The sequence below is a fragment of the Orycteropus afer genome, unplaced genomic scaffold, assembly GCF_000298275.1.
Source record: "Orycteropus afer afer isolate SDZICR_OR568_19922 unplaced genomic scaffold, OryAfe1.0 scaffold00215, whole genome shotgun sequence".
NCBI lineage: Eukaryota > Metazoa > Chordata > Mammalia > Tubulidentata > Orycteropodidae > Orycteropus > Orycteropus afer.
In genome coordinates this window covers 980,822-998,649 of record NW_006921802.1, presented here as the reverse complement: position 1 = coordinate 998,649, position 17,828 = coordinate 980,822, and the positions used below count along the sequence as shown (strand labels likewise).

Below are 17,828 nucleotides of genomic sequence, written 5' to 3'. Positions count from 1 at the left end.
CCCCCCCCAAAAAAAAAGATCATTTCCTGGAACCTGTTAGTGACAGGATTATGTCATTGAGACATTTCCTGGTAAACTATTCCAATTTTAAATAACTCAGACAAGTCAATTCACACACTAACAGTATGAATATGTATGAGCCCATCTTCAATTAGCCAAACATCCTTAGGCAAGCTTCTGATTTGTGAATGGATGATTAAATTGTATATATGTAGACAAGCTGTCATTTGAGAATAAGCTCAGAAATCTTACTTGCATTTCCTTGATTAAATAAAAACTTGAGTTATAAGACATCTCCCAATTGGAAAAAACATTATATATTGGAAATCATCAGTAATTATTTTTTGCAGGTTATCACTTCTCTTTTTATGATGCATGTCCTTATATTCATTACAGGGAGATAGAGTTATTCTTCTTAAAAGAGTTGATCAGAACTGGTATGAAGGTAAAGTTCCAGGAACCAACAGACAAGGCATCTTCCCTGTTTCCTATGTAGAAGTCATCAAGAAGAATACAAAAGGTGCTGATGACTATCCTGACCCTCCAATACCCCACAGCTATTCTAGTGATAGAATTCACAGCTTAAGTTCAAATAAGGTAAGAAGATATTCTAACATATTAGCAAAACATTTGAGATCTTGTAGTAAGATAATCAGTAGGTGATTTTAGGACATTAGACTAGAACTTCATATCTATTGCAAAGAAAAGCATTTGTATATGTTTCTAAGTGTGTGAGTGCCATGACAATTGCAATTTTATTTTTCTTCAGTAGGCACTAGTTTAATGGTTTAATGCTTGATTTCACAATTCCATTTTCAAGATAAAATATTGAAAAAGAAAGATGAACCATTAGTAACATAAACACTTATGTGATATATATCTGTACTTCTCTATGTATATATGTTTTCTCAAACTTATTATTCAAGTTTTTAAAAATTTATTTTCTAAAGTTTGATTTTTTTGCTGAAGATATATATTTTTTTTCCCAAAGTGGTTTATCTCAAGAACACCTGGTATTAGATTGATACAATTCTATAAAAGTCTTTTTGTTCCTTATAAAGATGGAGAGTTAGAGCGAAAATCTTTCATTAGGATCTGTAAGTCAGTTTGTTTATTAATTTAAATGAAAATGTCTTGGGTTACTAGAAGTCTTCAAGGTTATTAGTTTTAGGACAATTATGTGCCAGTTCTACTGTCTCACTTGAGCTAGTAGCTAATTATCCTTTTCAATATGTACTTTGAAAAGAACATTGCTTCTTGAATTCAATAAATAGAACAGACCATTCTACTTTCATTCGCACAATGTAAATCTCTTCTTAAATTTCTGTTGACTTAGAATATATTCTGTTCTCTTTAGGCATGTTGTTTAGGGTTTTCATTCTCCTTTTCATTGATTTCAAAGTATAAAACTTTAAATTGCAGAAAATTTGCTTCTAAAATAGTGTAAGTATGTCCCAACATTTTTTAAAATTTATTAAGTTTCATAATTTATTATTTCAATTGAGATCAAGGCTGGGACATGGAAAAACAAACCATCTAGAATAAGCAAAATAAAATCAACATATGAGATACTATTAAAATATGAATTCATGTTCCAGTGCAAGATCATCTCAAGACAGTGTCCCCATTCAAAAACACAAAAATGACCAGAATTACTGGTCAGATAGAGACTGGTGGAACCTCTGAGACTATGGCCCTGGGTTACCCTTCAGGCCTAGAAATGGATTCACTTCCATGGATTGGCTCTCAGCCCAACAGTAGAAAGACCTACATGCAGAACACCTACCTCAGGACGATACACCCATCTACTATAGGGAGATGTACCCCTTAGAACCAATCAGCCATGAGACACCAAAGGGGCAGCATTCACCTAGAGGGAAGGCTGGACAGAAGAAGGGACAGTTAAGAAGGGCACAGGGAGGGGGTAGTCACAGGGACCAGAGGGGAGGAGAGTTTTTATGGCCAAGGATGATAATTGGGCAGTGAAATCAAATGTGCATGAACTGTTGGATGTAAATCAAATTTGCTTAGTAAATTTGCACCCAAAGTACAATTTAAAAGAATAACTAACTAAATAAGTGTCCCAGGAGACCTAAACTACTCTTAGAAAATCAGTATCAGGTAAAGGTTGTTACATAAATAAATGATCTAAGAATCCACTATCCTAAGAGAATAATTTTCCTGTTACAACTCCATGGCTAGGTATTTTATTTACTCCCATCCTCTTTGAAAACTGGGTTTCAGTTATAGAATAATTGCTTTCAATCCTACAGCATTGACTAGTGGAACAGTTTGGTACAGTCCAATTTTGTTTGATTGATTATAAGTGTTCCACAACCTTCTTTAGTATATTTACTTCACTACCCAAGCTTAGCACAGATATCAGCACCCTTTCTTCAGCAGTTTCTTCTGAAAAAGAGAATAGATAAGAATCTTCATCTACTAGTAGTAAATATACTTGTCTTAGCTACCATTCATTTATTTTAAAAGAACTATCAGATACATTTCAAAGACACTGATGCCATCCAATAGCATTTTATAAGAAAGAATAAGCATGTATCTACAGAGGGCATTTAGCATTTAAGGAATTCTTCTATAGTGTCCTAGTTAACAAGGACAATAGAATATTTTACATCATAATGTTTAAAATATTTGTTGTGAATATGATTTAAATGTATAGATTCCTAGATTTTTTTATAATACCAGATTTTAAATTTTATATATAAAGAAATATATAAATTTGACACATAATGAATTAGTTTTATTACCACTGCTGGGGAAAAAGTATGTTGAAAAACTTACGTTTGTAATTGGAAAAAAAATACTGATTGTTTTATCCCAACTAGTAATCCATATTAAAATGTCACTGGCTTAATGAAGAAATCTTCCCAATAGAGAATTAAACTGAATCATTTTAGTTCAATATATACTTCTAAAGGGTGACATCTAAAATACACCAGCTGTTTTCTATCCTATATTCTATTTTCTAACTGCTATTTGCTAACAGAAGAAGGAGCTCATTAAATGATTTATGAATCACTCTTTGACATAATAGTACTAAAATCATGTTGCTTCATGGATTCACTCTGCGTTAGAAGAAACTCAGACATAAATTGATATTATCTCTGTGACCTCTGCTTTTATAGCACAGTAAAATATAATTCTATTGCTTGTGGGAGACAAGGTAATTGTATGATTTTTGTGTAATGGATACATTTTTGTGATATAAGTATTATAGATCACTTAATTTTACTGTCAGTCAAATCAAGTTCATCACAAAGCTAAGCACTTCGAACCTGTTAACGTGTGTATTGGTGACATCAGTGGTAACAGCACTGCATTAGTAGTGGTGGTGGTAGTAATGAAGATACTGGAATTTAAAGATCTTTCTTCCTCATCCCCATAATATTAATATTCCTATCCTTGACAGAAATGGAAAGTGAAAAAGTAGTAAGCTTGAATGACTGCATATTTCACAGATTTTCAAAATCTAGTTAATAAACAAAAAACCTTTCTGTTGTAAAACATAGGGCTCTAGCCAATTAAAAAAAATATATTATCTAGATTACCAAATGGGATGTAGATAATTTCTAAGTTCTTACAAGTTCAGTTCCCATAGGACTTGATAGGGATGGGTATCTACCCAGGAGAAACCACATGGACACCCTCCCTTTATATCAGGTGCTAAGCAGCCTTTAGTCCTTAATCTTGTGTTCAGATGCTCAAATGAGTTTTGTGACACTCTGTGCCATTTTATCCAGCTTCATGATGATATATTTCCTTTAAAAACAAACAAACAAACCAAAAAAAAAAAAAAAAAAAGAAGAAGAAGAAGAAGAAGAACAGCTAAATAAACTCAACAAATGCCTTATTCCTGCTATAGGAAGCAGAAGTCAGTGAGGAAGGCATTAATGCACCATGCTGTGAAGTACATAAGGCCCAAGGACTGAGAATGTTTACTGCATGTATGAAATATCCCAAACTATCAACTAGAAAGTGCATCTCCAAAATCATTCTTGAAGATTTCTTTCTTTCCAAACCAAAGTTATTTAGCTGGAAAGAGCTAAAGTATACAGTCATTCACCAACATCTCTGGAGGTTTTTATGTGTAAAATATATGACATTCTTTCTAGTTCAGCAACAAGAGAGAGATTTATTAGAACCTTGTTGCTGTTGTTGTGGTTATGTGCTGTTGAGTCGGACCCAACTCATAGCGAGACTCATAGCAACCCCTCCTTGGGTTTCCGAGGCAATATCACTACAGAAGTAGATTGCCCCATCTTCCTTCTGAGGAGTGGCTGGTGGGCTTGAACCGCCAGCCTTCTGGTTAGCAGTCAAGTGCTTTAGGCACTATGCTACCAGGGCTCCCTATTAGAACCTTACAAGACAGCATTTCTAGACCCACTTTTAATGCATTTACATAAAAATTTAAATTTACCATTTTGATTAAAAGATGCAAAATACATCAATATTATTAAAATATACAGAAGTGTATTTTTACGTCAGGAGATTATGCTTTGTAGATTGCATCTCCATGGGTTTACATCAAATGTCAAGCTCTTGGGAGAGAATGGGAGGCTTAGAAGTTTATACCCATTAACATCATATGCTTCCTTGCTATGTAAACATTTACTTTGATTTTTTCTCGACTTTGAAGTAGTAGTTCTGTAAGTTCAGCTTCCTTCTGATCATAGGTTTTGTTCCTGACAAATTATTTTTCAGAAGTTCTTCATTTAGAAATGTATTACTGTAAAATGGTCTAAAAATATTTTAAGCCATATGTTGTAATCACCTTGCAATCTCACCCATCCTCATGAGTTTAATACTTATGAAAGTTCAAAAGAATTGGCACCACTGCAGCAAGAAAGAATACTAACCAAATCTAAGGAATAAAAAGCTTAGCTGTTGATTTTCTACATTAGTATGAGCTCAGAGTCATTTATACGATACTAAATAAGTGTGGGGAACACTAGTTTAAAAGAAGATGACTATTAAATTAGACCTCTCAGTGTTTCATTGTTTATCCTCATAATCTCTGTGATGCCACTTATCTTGTCATTTGACATTTAAGACCCCATCCAAAACTAATAGAGTTTCACACTACATATAATTTTTCTCATTAATGTGCTAATGATTTAATGTATTTGAATGCAGCAAAGTATCTTCAAATCTTGAATATAACATAAAATATGTTTCATATTTACTATCTCTCCTTTCTTGCATCTCTGTCTCTATTTGTGTTTTGATGCATTACTGTTGCTTTCTTGGTTTATTTATTTATTCTTATTTCGTCATCGCTGCTTATTTCTAAGTTGGCTTCAAGTGAACCATGCCTTCCTCCCATGTACAAAACTTCACGTGACCCAGGTAAAGGAGCTCTCCAGGGAATCACCCATGAGTGGCTCTCACTGACAGCTGGGTGTACACCAGCAAGTTCTCTGGCCCCAATACCACCTTTCCTAGACAATTTCTTGGATGAATTAGAGAAGCTTGGTGCTTTAACTTTACCAGTTGACCAAACCAAACCAAACATCTTAAAGGACACCATCCTTGAAATTAAAGAAGAACCTTCTGCTTTCGTCTCACTGCAGTCATCATCTGTCCCTGCTCAATCATCTTACTCTCTGTTATCTTGCCCCTCCTTGGTTATGACCTCAGTTTCAGCCCAGCCATATGAGGCAACACCACCACCGGATCACATAAAGACAACTCAAAAAACATTTGCAGATTTGAAAAAAATGAGAAGGGGCTGTTCAGATTCTGAAAAGGTACCTGAAGTCTTTGGTGATAAATTTGTAACCTCTGCACACACTAGTGTAGGTTTCTTGTCCAAAACCCTCCCTGTGATTGGGGAAGAAGATGAGGAAATTTGTGAAGGGGTTATGTTAGGCATCCGACAAGGGCTACCACGATCTCAAAAACCAGATTCTCTGTGGTGTGACCATGAAGACACAGAGATGACACCAATCCTGCACATTGAAGAAGAGGAAGAGGAGAAAAAACCTGACTGCTCAAACTATCCAATAGCAACCCCCACAGATCCTAGGATCTCTAAAGAAGACTACACCACAGCAAAAACCAGTAAAGAGGTATTTTAATTCTGCCTAATTACTGAAGAACTAACCAGTCTTACTATGATTAGTTAGTATAATTAATCATATTAATAAACATCCATTTTGATATTAGATGTTTCCTTATATATATAAGAAACTTTTCTATTAAGATACACAAGCATTGTATAAGTCATAGGTAGGAGAAAAGTTGAGTGGAAAAAACTATATTTTAATAAGATGACATAAATACATGATATTATCCCATTATTTCTTTATGGCTGTAAATTCATATGACAAATCATAATTTATATGTTGTTGTTGTTGTTATGTGCCATCGAGTTATGTCCCAACTCATAGCAACCCCTCCTCGGGTTTCCGAGACAGTATCACTACAGAAGTAGATTGCCCAACCTTCCTTCTGAGGAGTGGCTGGTGGGTTTGAACCACCAGCCTTCTGGTTAGCAGTCAAGTGCTTTAGGCACTACGCTACCAGATCTTCCACGCTACCATATAGCCTTCCTAATTTTCCAGTGTTAATGATGATAGCTATTATTTGTGCTCTTACTGAGTGTCTTACTATTTGAAGAACTCCACGTCTTTAATCTTTGTACTCCAGTCAGGTGGGTTGGGTTATACTGTCATCTCCACTTTAGAAATGAGGAGATTGATGGACCAAGATGAGCCCAATTCTAGGATGAGAAAATTATGCACCATACCTTGGTTGTAATGGCAACTTGAAAAAGGAAAGAGGAGGGGGGAGAGGGAAAGAAGGAAGGAACAGAGGGAGGGGGGAGGGAGAAAGGAGAAAAATAGTACTCCAGGGCCCCTTTGACTCTTCTGAGGTGATCATTTTCTTTCTTCAAGTGGCTAACCACTTAAGAATTGGGTCCCACATCATCTTACAAAGGGCCTTAATCAGCAAAGGGGAAAATACCCTGAATCTTTAACTCATAAACTTCTCTCTTAAAAACAAAATCTTAATCTCACGAAGAAGTAACTTATGAATTAAAATGCAAATATGATTGCTTTTGAAATTATGAAACAAAAGGAATAATTCATATTTGCCACTTTGCAAGTTCCTTCTCCTCCATGGCTCCTCTATTGCCAAATCAAAAAAAAAAAAAAAAATTATTTTTAAAATCCCAGGGTTTTCTGTTGAGATATGACCTGCAGCAAATGTTGAGGGACTTGACCTATGCAGGATGTTCTTAGAGTTAAACAAGTGTCGGTGGCCATAAGGCTCCAGGACACCCAGAAAGCACTGAAAATGAAGAAGCCAGCCCTGCTTTCTTATGGGTAAAACACAGTACAGTGTGTACTTAACAATGGAGCTAAATTGCATATGTTTCTAGGAGATTATTTAAATAACTAATTTTCTCTTCAATGTAATAAGTCTTCAAGAGAGAACTAGGTAAGTGGCTTAGTTCACAGCAGTGGCATGATGGCCAGTGAGGCAAATTCTGCAGCCAGTTTGCACTACACACAAAAGAAGTCATAACTTCTCTACCTCTGTAACAAGCTGGCTATTTATAAATCATGACCTGCTTTACAAGTAAGTTCCAAATAGTCATGACTGAGTTAAAGACCCATTTTTTTCCTTTACGTTTAGGGAGAATTGTCATAGAAATCTATTTTGAAATTGTAGCATGTAGGTACACTTATCTCCAGCCAGCACATCAGAAAAATTAAACTGATCCACTGGTTTCAAATCAAATTCAAAACAAGTATTGCTTTTGTTATAAATATCACTTCCCAAGGTATTTGGTAACTTTAAAATTATTTATGTTCCCGGATATTCTCTAAAGACCATGAACTCACTTGGCCACAAGATAATCACATGTTGTCTTTCCTCAATGTTTAAGCCACCTTCATTTTCTTCAGAAGATGGAACGACTACACCTTTTCCCAGATGTCCACTTTCCTCCCTTCCATTTCATTCTCCCTCAGCTTCTGTCTCTGAACTGGTCACACTTTCTCAGCTTACCCAGCCTTACTCATCACCTCCTCTCCTCACTAAATACTCTTACCAACAGGAGATAAGTTCACCAAAATTAAAGGTAACTGCATCTTGAGTGTGGTTTATTGCATGTTTTTAGATGCACTGAATTAATTAGATGTGAATTTTTAGATTTGTGCCATCTCACAACATCTAAAAAGGGATATAAATACTTATTGCTAACTTTTAACATCATTAGCATGGCCTCTACCCCAAAATTTTAAAAGATGTATTTGCATACCAACTATACCCTTGTTGAGGATAAATGAACTAAAAATTTTAGCAGAATAAAAAGAACTAGCTGGATTTTTTTAAAAGTTGAAAGTCTGCATGAGAGCCATCCCATTCAAAGACATCAGTTAGGTGCCTATCATCCTCTGCTACTTCTTAGCTTGCTTCTTGCCTTACATCATTTCCTGCCCATCAGCAGGTTCAGCAAAGCCTGAGGCATTGACTGTCGTAAGCTTTGTTCTTCCACGAAACTGAAACAAATTAATAAGGCTATGGGAATGGCACTACTTTTATAGCAGTTGACAAAGCTTCTGAGACTTGCAGGCTAGCAACTTTGCTGGTATTTAACTTCTCCTAAGTGTACCTTTAAGGAGTTCTTGAGTGGTGCAAATAGTTACACATTCAACTACTAACCGAAAGGTTGGTGGTTCAAACATACTCAGAGGCATCTTGAGAGAAAGGCCTGACAGTCTGCTTCCAAAAGGCCTTGAAAACCCTAGGGAGCGGTTCTACTCTGCTGCACATGGGGTCTCCATGAGTCAGAATTTACTCCACTGCAACTAGTTTAGGTAGACATACTTTTAATGATAATCACAGCATGAAATACGTCCATCTTAGAAAAGTTTGGTTCTGTGCTGATAAAGATCCTGAAACCTTTCCCTCTGGACAAAAGTGCATTGACTTCAAATAATAACATCCTCATTTTCAGCCTTTTGAACTTGGAGCGAGAGTCTCTGCTGATGAGCGAAAAATTACATAGAGTCAAGTTTCCATAGTAGGAAGCACCAACACCTGAAAAATGTCACATAGGCAACCTTCAAACTCCCCAACATCAAATCCATCCACCAAAATAGCCTGTCTATGGGAATTCTTCTTAAGTATGAAAGTAATTTTTGAAAAACATGGAATGCTTTAAAGACTACTTGCTCTATGTCCTTTGAGTTTTCAACATAGCTGGCAGAGATGAGGAAAAATTTTAAATAATGGTACTTTATATGGTGTTCTAAAGCTAATCATTTTCTTTTTTCCCCCCCTCCTTCTTTGGTTTTACTTTTATTTATTCCCCACTTTTAACTACTGAGTTGTTAAAGAGATATAGGACTCTCCATATCAAGGCCAAAACCAGAATTCAAACCGATTTACTCCCCTGGAAGAACCAAGCTCATCTTGTACTTTCTTTAGGTTTTACTCATTTGCAGAATATCAAGGCATTCAAAATAACTATATTGTTTTAAAAAATACTTTATTAACTACATCAAATATCTAACTATCGAAAAATGCAGTTGTTTGTTCTCTATTTTATCTCATATTTGGGGCAACTGTTAATTTTTAATCTTTCATTGATTTTTTAAAAAATTAGTACATTTATTTTTTCTATTTATAGAAAGAAGTAGACTGGAATTACATATATTTGTAAATTTATATTTATAGATACAAATTGAATCAATTCCAAATCCTAGGCCATTCTTCAGTTTAACCTCACATCTGACACAATGACTTGTGTCATTTCAATCTTTTAAGCTGCTTCCTATTTCTTCCATTTCAAGTATGTTCATTGCAAAGAAAGATAGTAACCTATCACTGGAAACAAAGAGAAAAATTAACATTTTAACAATGTTAAAATAAGCTTCATAGGAGCTCTGGTGGCATAGTGCCTAAGGCATTTGACTGCTAACCAGAAGACTGGCAGTTCAAACCCACCAGCCACTCCTCCGAAGGAAGGTTGAGCAAGCTACTTCCATAGTGATACTGCCTTGGAAACACAAGGAGAGGTCGCTATGAGTAGGATCTGACTCAACTGCGGTGAATTTTGTTTTGTTTTGTTTTTTTTTTTTGGAACGCCACTGCCATTTAGTGGGATCCGACTCATAGCAACCCCTCCTTGGGGTAACAATTTGTAGATTGCTCCTTCCGAGGAGTGGTTGGTGGGTTTGAGCCATCAGTCTTCTGGTTACCAGTCAAATGCCTTAGGCACTACACCACTAGAGCTCCCAAGCTTAGGATAGTATCCATGTTATCATTACAATAATATATTTCTCAACCCCTAACAACTCTTAGGAGCTCTGGTAGCATAGTGCCTCAGGCACTTGACTGCTAACCAGAAGGCTGGCGATTCAAACCCACCAGCCACTCCTCGGAAGGAAGGTTGGGCAATCTACTTCCCTAGTGATACTGCCTCAGACACCCAAGGAGGGGTTGCTACCAGTCAGTCCGACTTGATGGCAGATAACAACAATCAACTGTTATTTACTTAAAATACGTTAATTTAATGTAATTTTATTATTTTAAAATAATTACCAAGACGAATGAAAACCTGTCATATTCAATACAAAACCTTCCATAAAAGTAAAATTAATTTCACTTTATGGGTTATAGAAAACTGAAATGTTCATAAATTAGGGATTTGATATATAAACCAAAATTCAAAATTTTCTATAGTCTTTCAAGCATTTTTTTTTTTAAAGTGTTCTCTTCGTAGCAATTATTATAATTTTCTGTTCTACTATAAGCGGAAGCTTCTAATTCCATTCAAGAGAGTATTTTGTAAAAGAGACTAATAGGACTTGAATTCAATTTGCAGTGGGAGCTCTTTATGAAGAGAGATAAAGGCTCTATCTTGAGTTCCTTCCAAGAAACTCAATTACCCAAAAGCATCATCACCCAAAAGAAGTCCATCAGTAGGTGACCCCTTTGAACAGTTTTCAATATGAAATTCGACCCTGATTCTTCCTATATATTCAAGCAATCTTTCAAGCTATTATTGTCCACATAATCCTAAAAGCTCAATAGTGCTTTTCCAAAGAAAATCACTCCGTATCCCTTGGCATTGGTAGAACCCTTGTACTAGTCTAGATTGGGATGGCCGCAGAACCATAAAACTCAAAATAATTATAGCTTAAACAAGATAGAAGTATATTTCTCTCACACATAAATGTAGGACATTCAGGAGTGGTATGGTGGCTGCACAGTCATGAGAGAAACCAGGAGATTCCATTTTAGTTTGGCTCTTCCCCATCCTCGACAAGAAGCTTCCACTGTGTGGTCCAAGATACCTGCTCCAGCCTCAGCATTGCCTTTTTCATTTTAGCCCCAGGAAGGCTAGGCCCTTGAGGGCTACTTTCCAAAAATTGCACATGTGACTTGCACTTATATCCTGTCTGTTAGAATTTAGTCATATGAGCACATCCAGGTACAAGAGACATCAGAGAATTCAGTCTTTATTCAGAAAAGCCATGTGCCTCCTTAACCTCCGAAATTCCATTACTGAGGATGAAGAAGCGAACGAGGGTCAGAGAACATCAGACATTCTCTCCCACAACCTTTAAGCAAACATGTCTAATGTATTCATCCCCAGACTTGGCAGTTGCAGCTCAATCAATGATTCAGCTCAATCAATTTCATACCAATGATTATGAAAATTTTCCTAAATGAGAGTTAAGAAAAACCACATGCTTTTATTTAAAAGTCTTTCCAAATGCTAAAGTGTTCTTAACCCAAAGCAAATATGTTGCTAGATATTGTCCATTATAGTGATGAAATAGAGATGTGTGCGCACACACCAAAAAAAAAAAAAAAAACTTAGTCTATTCACTGTCACATCAAAAATCTCACTTTGATCGAATACCAAAATAATCACAAGTCACATATAGTGGCAATATTTAATTATATTTCACCATTCCCCCCCCCAAAAAAAAGGTGTATTTTCTTCTTATGTGTTTTGTTAGAAAAGCTTATCTCCAACAAATGTTTGACACTTTTTATGAAATTTGATGTCTTGCCTTGCATCTGTTCAAATAAGCTCAAAGAAAACAGGTCAGATTTGAGGATGTCCTGAACACAATTCTTAAGCCTTCTAGTGAAGAGGTAAAATTTCTGGTCTGTGTTTTTAGACATCTATACTGCATTCAAATGTCTTCTCTAAGCAACGTCTCTTTATAAGTCTTTCTCTGCTGTGCCTGTGAGTCCTGTTATTAAAGCAGCAACTGATGCCTGTGGTGTGGAAACTCTGTGAAGCAACCAGAGGTGCTATCTGCAGCCTGTTAACCCTTCCTGCACAGCTGTTATTCAGGGGTTTGGCATGCTGCCTGTGCATGGAATAAACAAAGCAGGGAAAACCCCCCTGAAGGTTCAGTCTTGAAGACAATAACTAACCAATTTCTTGTGGCTTTTCCAGGATGATTTAAAAAGAGAGCTATTTGTCCTGGGTAAGCCTCCACGTAGCCCAGTGATGTCTAGGAGGTCCTGCGGCTCACCGGTCCGAGGGCTCAGCAGTTCCCACAGGGTAGGGTCGGAACCGTGTGCCTTATGGCAGACACCCTAGCCACCCTTCTCTCCAAAAACTAAACCAAACTCACTGTCAAGTAGAGTCGACTCCTAGGAACCCCACCTTGGGTTTTTGAGGTGGTATCTCTATGGAAATAGATTGCCCAATCTTCCTTCCAAAGAGCGGCTGGTGGGTTTGAAATGCCAGTTTTCTGGTTAGCAGTCAAATGCCTTAGGCACTTCAGAGCCACCAGAGCTCCTTCCTGAGCTAATGTGCTTCCTAAAAAGGAACGTTATGTGTGGGATTTCCAAAATACAAAAAGACATGACCAACTTCTCCACTATATGAATAAGAGTGTGTGTTGTTTTCTGCATCTGTCTCATGCTTCTGCACAATTGTTCTACGTAAATTGCTTTCTAGTCATTGTCATTAGGACAAAAATCAAAACAGTTGCCAATCATATACTGAATCCATTCACTTCCAGTATGTTCGCATCTGTGTCATTCAGCTTATTTAATTTTTTTTTTTTCAATCTGTAATCTTTGTCTCAAAATACTGTGTTGCTCTGCTGATTGGTGTTGTATTCACCCCATCCCCCAACATTGATGCTGTGGACTCTGGGTACCCCAACTTTATGGCAGCTTTGATTTAACTTAAAGATCAAATCACTTTCCCTTAGCTACTTAGTTCTACCATATCTACAGCATTTTAAAATGAATGGATTCTAAATGGCAGTGTCAGTTCTGAGGAATGCAACTAAAGAGTTAGGGAATTTTCCATCTCTGCATAAGTCAAGATTCCTGTCACCATTACTATGTTAATGCAGCCCAGTTTGAACTTAAATGGTGCGTAAATAACCAAGGCTCAGCATTTCAAGTTCTTAAGGACTTGATTTCAAAGAAATGTTCCTTTTCCACTTTTTAAAAATGTAAATACTTCTTTGTATTATGTTATTTTGTACTTTTTGTTTTGCATAATGGTGTCATGTGCCATCAAGTGGATTCCAACTTGTAATAATATAATAATATTATATAATATATATAATAAATAATATATATAATATAATACAATATATGACAGAATAGAACTGCCCCATAGGGTTTCCTGGGCTGTGATCTTTACCGGAGCAGATGACCAAGTCTTTTCTTTTTCAGAGCTGCTGAGTGGGTTTGAACCGCAGATCTTTCATTCAGCAGCTGAGCACTTAACCATTGTGCTACAATGCCTCCTTCTTGGCGTAATAAGACCACGTTTTGTTCCTGAGGCAGAGATTTCTGTTACCTTTGAGAGAGGGATCTTCCTCAATTTGTAGAAATTTTTAGACCTCATTGAAGGGGCTTCCAGAGTCAAAACACAAAGAAAGTTTTTTCCCCAATTGATAGAGCCCATTCATAAATTTCCCATAGGTCAATGAGATGGTATGCTTTGGCCACCTTAATTTTTTTTTTCTTTGCCAGATTTTATATTATATGTTTGTATGTTAGAGTGTATATGTCTGGAACATAAATACTCTATTTTTGTTAGATTTATGCAAAACTGTGTCTTCATAAATAAAAAAAGGAAAAATAAGACTATTAACATAAACACAGTACTGTTATTAGAAGAATTCCATCTAATTCTAGTGGATAAGTAGTACAACTAACATTTTCTGGAAAAAAAATTACAAGAAATTTAGAATTACTTATAATATTTTCAAAGCTTCCTCCATTAATATTTGAAATTAGTCAATGCTTATTTAAACATTATTTAATATTACATATTGACTGCTAACCAGAAGGCTGGCGGTTCAAACCCACCAGCCACTCCTCGGAAGGAAGGTTGGGCAATCCTACTTCTGTAGTGATACTGCCTCGGAAACCCAAGGAGGGGTCGCTATGAGTCGGGGCCAACTCGACGGCAAATAACAACAACAATCCTCCAGAAAAGACTACAGAAGCACAAATAAAGAGATGACTTTCAGATAGACCCATCTCATCATCTGAGACAGGGAAATACCTGTTTTAGTGATACTAGAGAATACAGGATATTTCAAATCAACTTCCTCATAAACAGCGGTTTGTGATTGGATCTGGCTATTAAAATTAACGTGATTCATATCAACTTTTTGACAACACTGAAAAAACTATCAACACTAGAAGAGAAAAGCGGAAAGAAATGATTCTTATATTGCCAAAGAAAGATATTAATATTCAGGATTCCATGAAAACAGCAATGACGCTTCTTTTGGTTTTCTAATTTTTATTGTACTCTTAAGACTTATCAAGGAAAAAAAAAAAAAGATTGAATTCTCAATCGAAATTTCCAGCACACTGACTGTAATGTGTTAACTTGAAAAGCAGCTTCTTAAATTCACAGTTCATGTAAGCTTCTCTGAAAGTCACAAATATATACTGTTCTATTTTGATCACAAATTGCTAAGATGTTATGAGTATTAGAAATACCAAAGTAGATAGTTTTAAAAAGAAATGAACATGACCTGTGCGTAAAGAGTGATTCCTTGACAAGACTTTAAATCATAGGAAAGGAAGAACATGGTCAGAAAAGTGGTTGAATATCTATTCCACATTATTGGCCCTACGGTCTTTGTTGTTGTTGTTATTTGCCATCGAGTCGGGCCCCGACTCCTAGCGACCCCTCCTTGGGTTTCCGAGGCAGTTATCACTACGGAAGTAGGATTGCCCAACCTTCCTTCCGAGGAGTGGCTGGTGGGTTTGAACCACCAGCCTCCTGGTTAGCAGTCAAGTGCCTTAGGCACTATGCTACCAGAGCTCCTCTACGGTCTTTAGAATGTCCTTTTTAAATGAATTCCGGCTGGCTGAACTTGGTGAGAACTGGCCAAAGGCAGAAACAACTTTAGCTTCTTGCTGTCATTGCTCACCGTTAGGTGGCAGTAGAGTGCAGAGACGTCACAGAGCTCCTTCCTCAGGGTCTGTGCATACTGAAATAGGATCTACATTTTAACAAGATCCCCAGGTGATTCTTGCAGATCCCCAGGTATACATAGGAATCACTTGGGGATCTGTAAGTATCTTACTAAAATGTAGACTATGATTCAGTATATCTGGAGATGGAAATGCAAATTCTCAGCAAGGGGTCAAACCCCAATGAACTGGTTGGAAGTCTTGGTTATAACACCAGAGAAGAAAGGCAAAGAGTCTCCTGGGATAATTTCCTTGATTATCCATTGTTGTTGTTGTTATGTGCAGTCGAGTCGGACCCGACTCATAGCAACCCCTCCTTGGGTTTCCGAGGCAGTATCACTGCGGAAGTAGATTGCCCCATCTTCCTTCCGAGGAGTGGCTGGTAGGTTGAACCGCCAGCCTTCTGGTTAGCAGTCAAGGGCCTTAGGCACTATGCTACCAGAGCTCCTTAGAGAGTATAAAAACTTGCCTGAGGAACAAAATGAGGATGATGACTTTTAGCAACTTAGGCCATGACAGTAATCTTTTACGCAATAAAGAATGGGAATCAAAATTTCCATTCTGTTTTTTCTTTTTACCTATTTGTGACATTAAGAAATCATTCAATATCTGTGGGTTTCAGTCTACTGATCTACAAAATGAAATTGAATTGTTATCATTATTGTTTTTACATAGCTGAGACACAAGAGAACTAACCGACAAATGTAGTTGTCACAGTTCTCTGACAAGTAAATGTGTATAGTCGATGACAGGTTTCTTTACATAGTAACAAATATATTTGTGGAAGTGTGGATTCCTTGAGGGGGAAAGATCTTATCGTCTTGTCAAACTTATTCATTTCAAAGATAAAAAAGTTGAGGTGCATCGCCAAGCTTAATGCCAAAACCAGAACAACAGAAGGACACACATGCACCCTCGTAAATAAATATTAGTGGGACATATTTCTCTGGTGGACAAATATTTTAAATAAATGAACAGTATAGAAGACAGATAATTGAGGGAAATAAAAGTTTATTTTAAAAGATATGGAAGTAAGGAAAAGACATATTGGAAAAGATGGCTAAAAGCAAGAATATACTAGCTGATACAGCCGTGAACACAAGTTCTTGACACACAAGTCTATAGAATTAAGGAAGCCATCCATATATGCTTATAGGAATAGTCCGATTTTCAAAATTGTCAAAGGTATAATTAATTTAAAAGATTTATGCGGTGGATTAACTTGAAGGAACTAAGCTAGTAGAATTTTAATGATGATAACTAAAAGGTGATACTTTAAAAGTACATTGCTTTATATTAATGAACAATTTATTTTTAAGGTTGTAGCTATATTTTAGGGGCCCTGGTGGCACAACAGCTAAGTGCTCAGCTGCTAACAGAAAAGTGGGCAGTTCTAAACTTCCTAGCAGCTTTGAGGGAGAAAGACCTGGTGATCTGCTCCCATAAAAATTATAGTCTAGAAAACCCCATGGGGCAGTTCTACTCTGTCACACAGGGTCAGTATGCTCTAAATAGACTCAACAGCACACAAGAACAGCATCCATATTTTAACATAAGAAAGCAATGAAATTAGACCAACCAGTTTGTCAGGCATTACAATGTCAGTTAAGATGGTAATCAATTTTTTAAGTGTTAGAATGTTTTAAATACATGGAAATAGGCACACTATTTTTAGGACAAAATGAAACATATTTTACAAAAATTTTGTTTTAAGACAAGAACAGTATTTTCCTACTTACAGGTTTGTTATGTATTGCAAATGGTGCTAGAATTGCTTTTGTGAGAGAATAGTAGTTATCTGGGTATATGATTTGAAATATAGCATATTAGGTTTATAAAAGTTACATTTAAATACATAGTTTTTTGAATGGTTAACACCAGTAATTTCAAAATCATGTGGCTTTAATGCATACTTATTGGCCAGAAATTTTACCCCTGAAAATAGATTCTAAGGAAATGTTCAAATGAAGAAAGTAGCTCTTTGCATAAAAATATTTATTGCATTATTATTTATGATAACTGGATAAGACTGTTGTTGTTGTTTGTTGTTGTATGCCGTCGAGTCAGCCCCGACTTATATTAGAGCAATCTTAATTTCAAAAAAGAGTGAAAGAAATGGTTAAGAAAACTATGATATACATATACATATATGTAAAGAATACTATTCTGTAGTCATTAGAAAGTAGAACCCAAGACTGAGAAAGAAGACTGGGAAAGTTGTTGTTGTTGTTGTTATGTGTCATGGAGTCAGATCCGACTCATAGTGACTCCTCCTTGGGTTTCCAAGGCAGTATCACTACGGAAGTAGATTGCCCCATCTTCCTTCCAAGGAGTGGCTGGTAGGTTTGAACTGCCAGCCTTCT

At 36.4% G+C, this 17,828-nt stretch overlaps 1 protein-coding gene across 1 annotated transcript in view; it reads left to right on the top strand.

Moving 5' to 3' along the window:
• The window catches only part of SORBS2 (sorbin and SH3 domain containing 2), a 118,231-nt gene that overhangs the window by 92,169 nt on the left and 8,234 nt on the right, over positions 1–17,828 (top strand). The window contains exon 21 of the mRNA XM_042781993.1: positions 397–597. Coding sequence (XP_042637927.1) covers positions 397–597 — 201 coding nt within the window. The remainder of the gene's footprint in view (positions 1–396; positions 598–17,828) is intronic.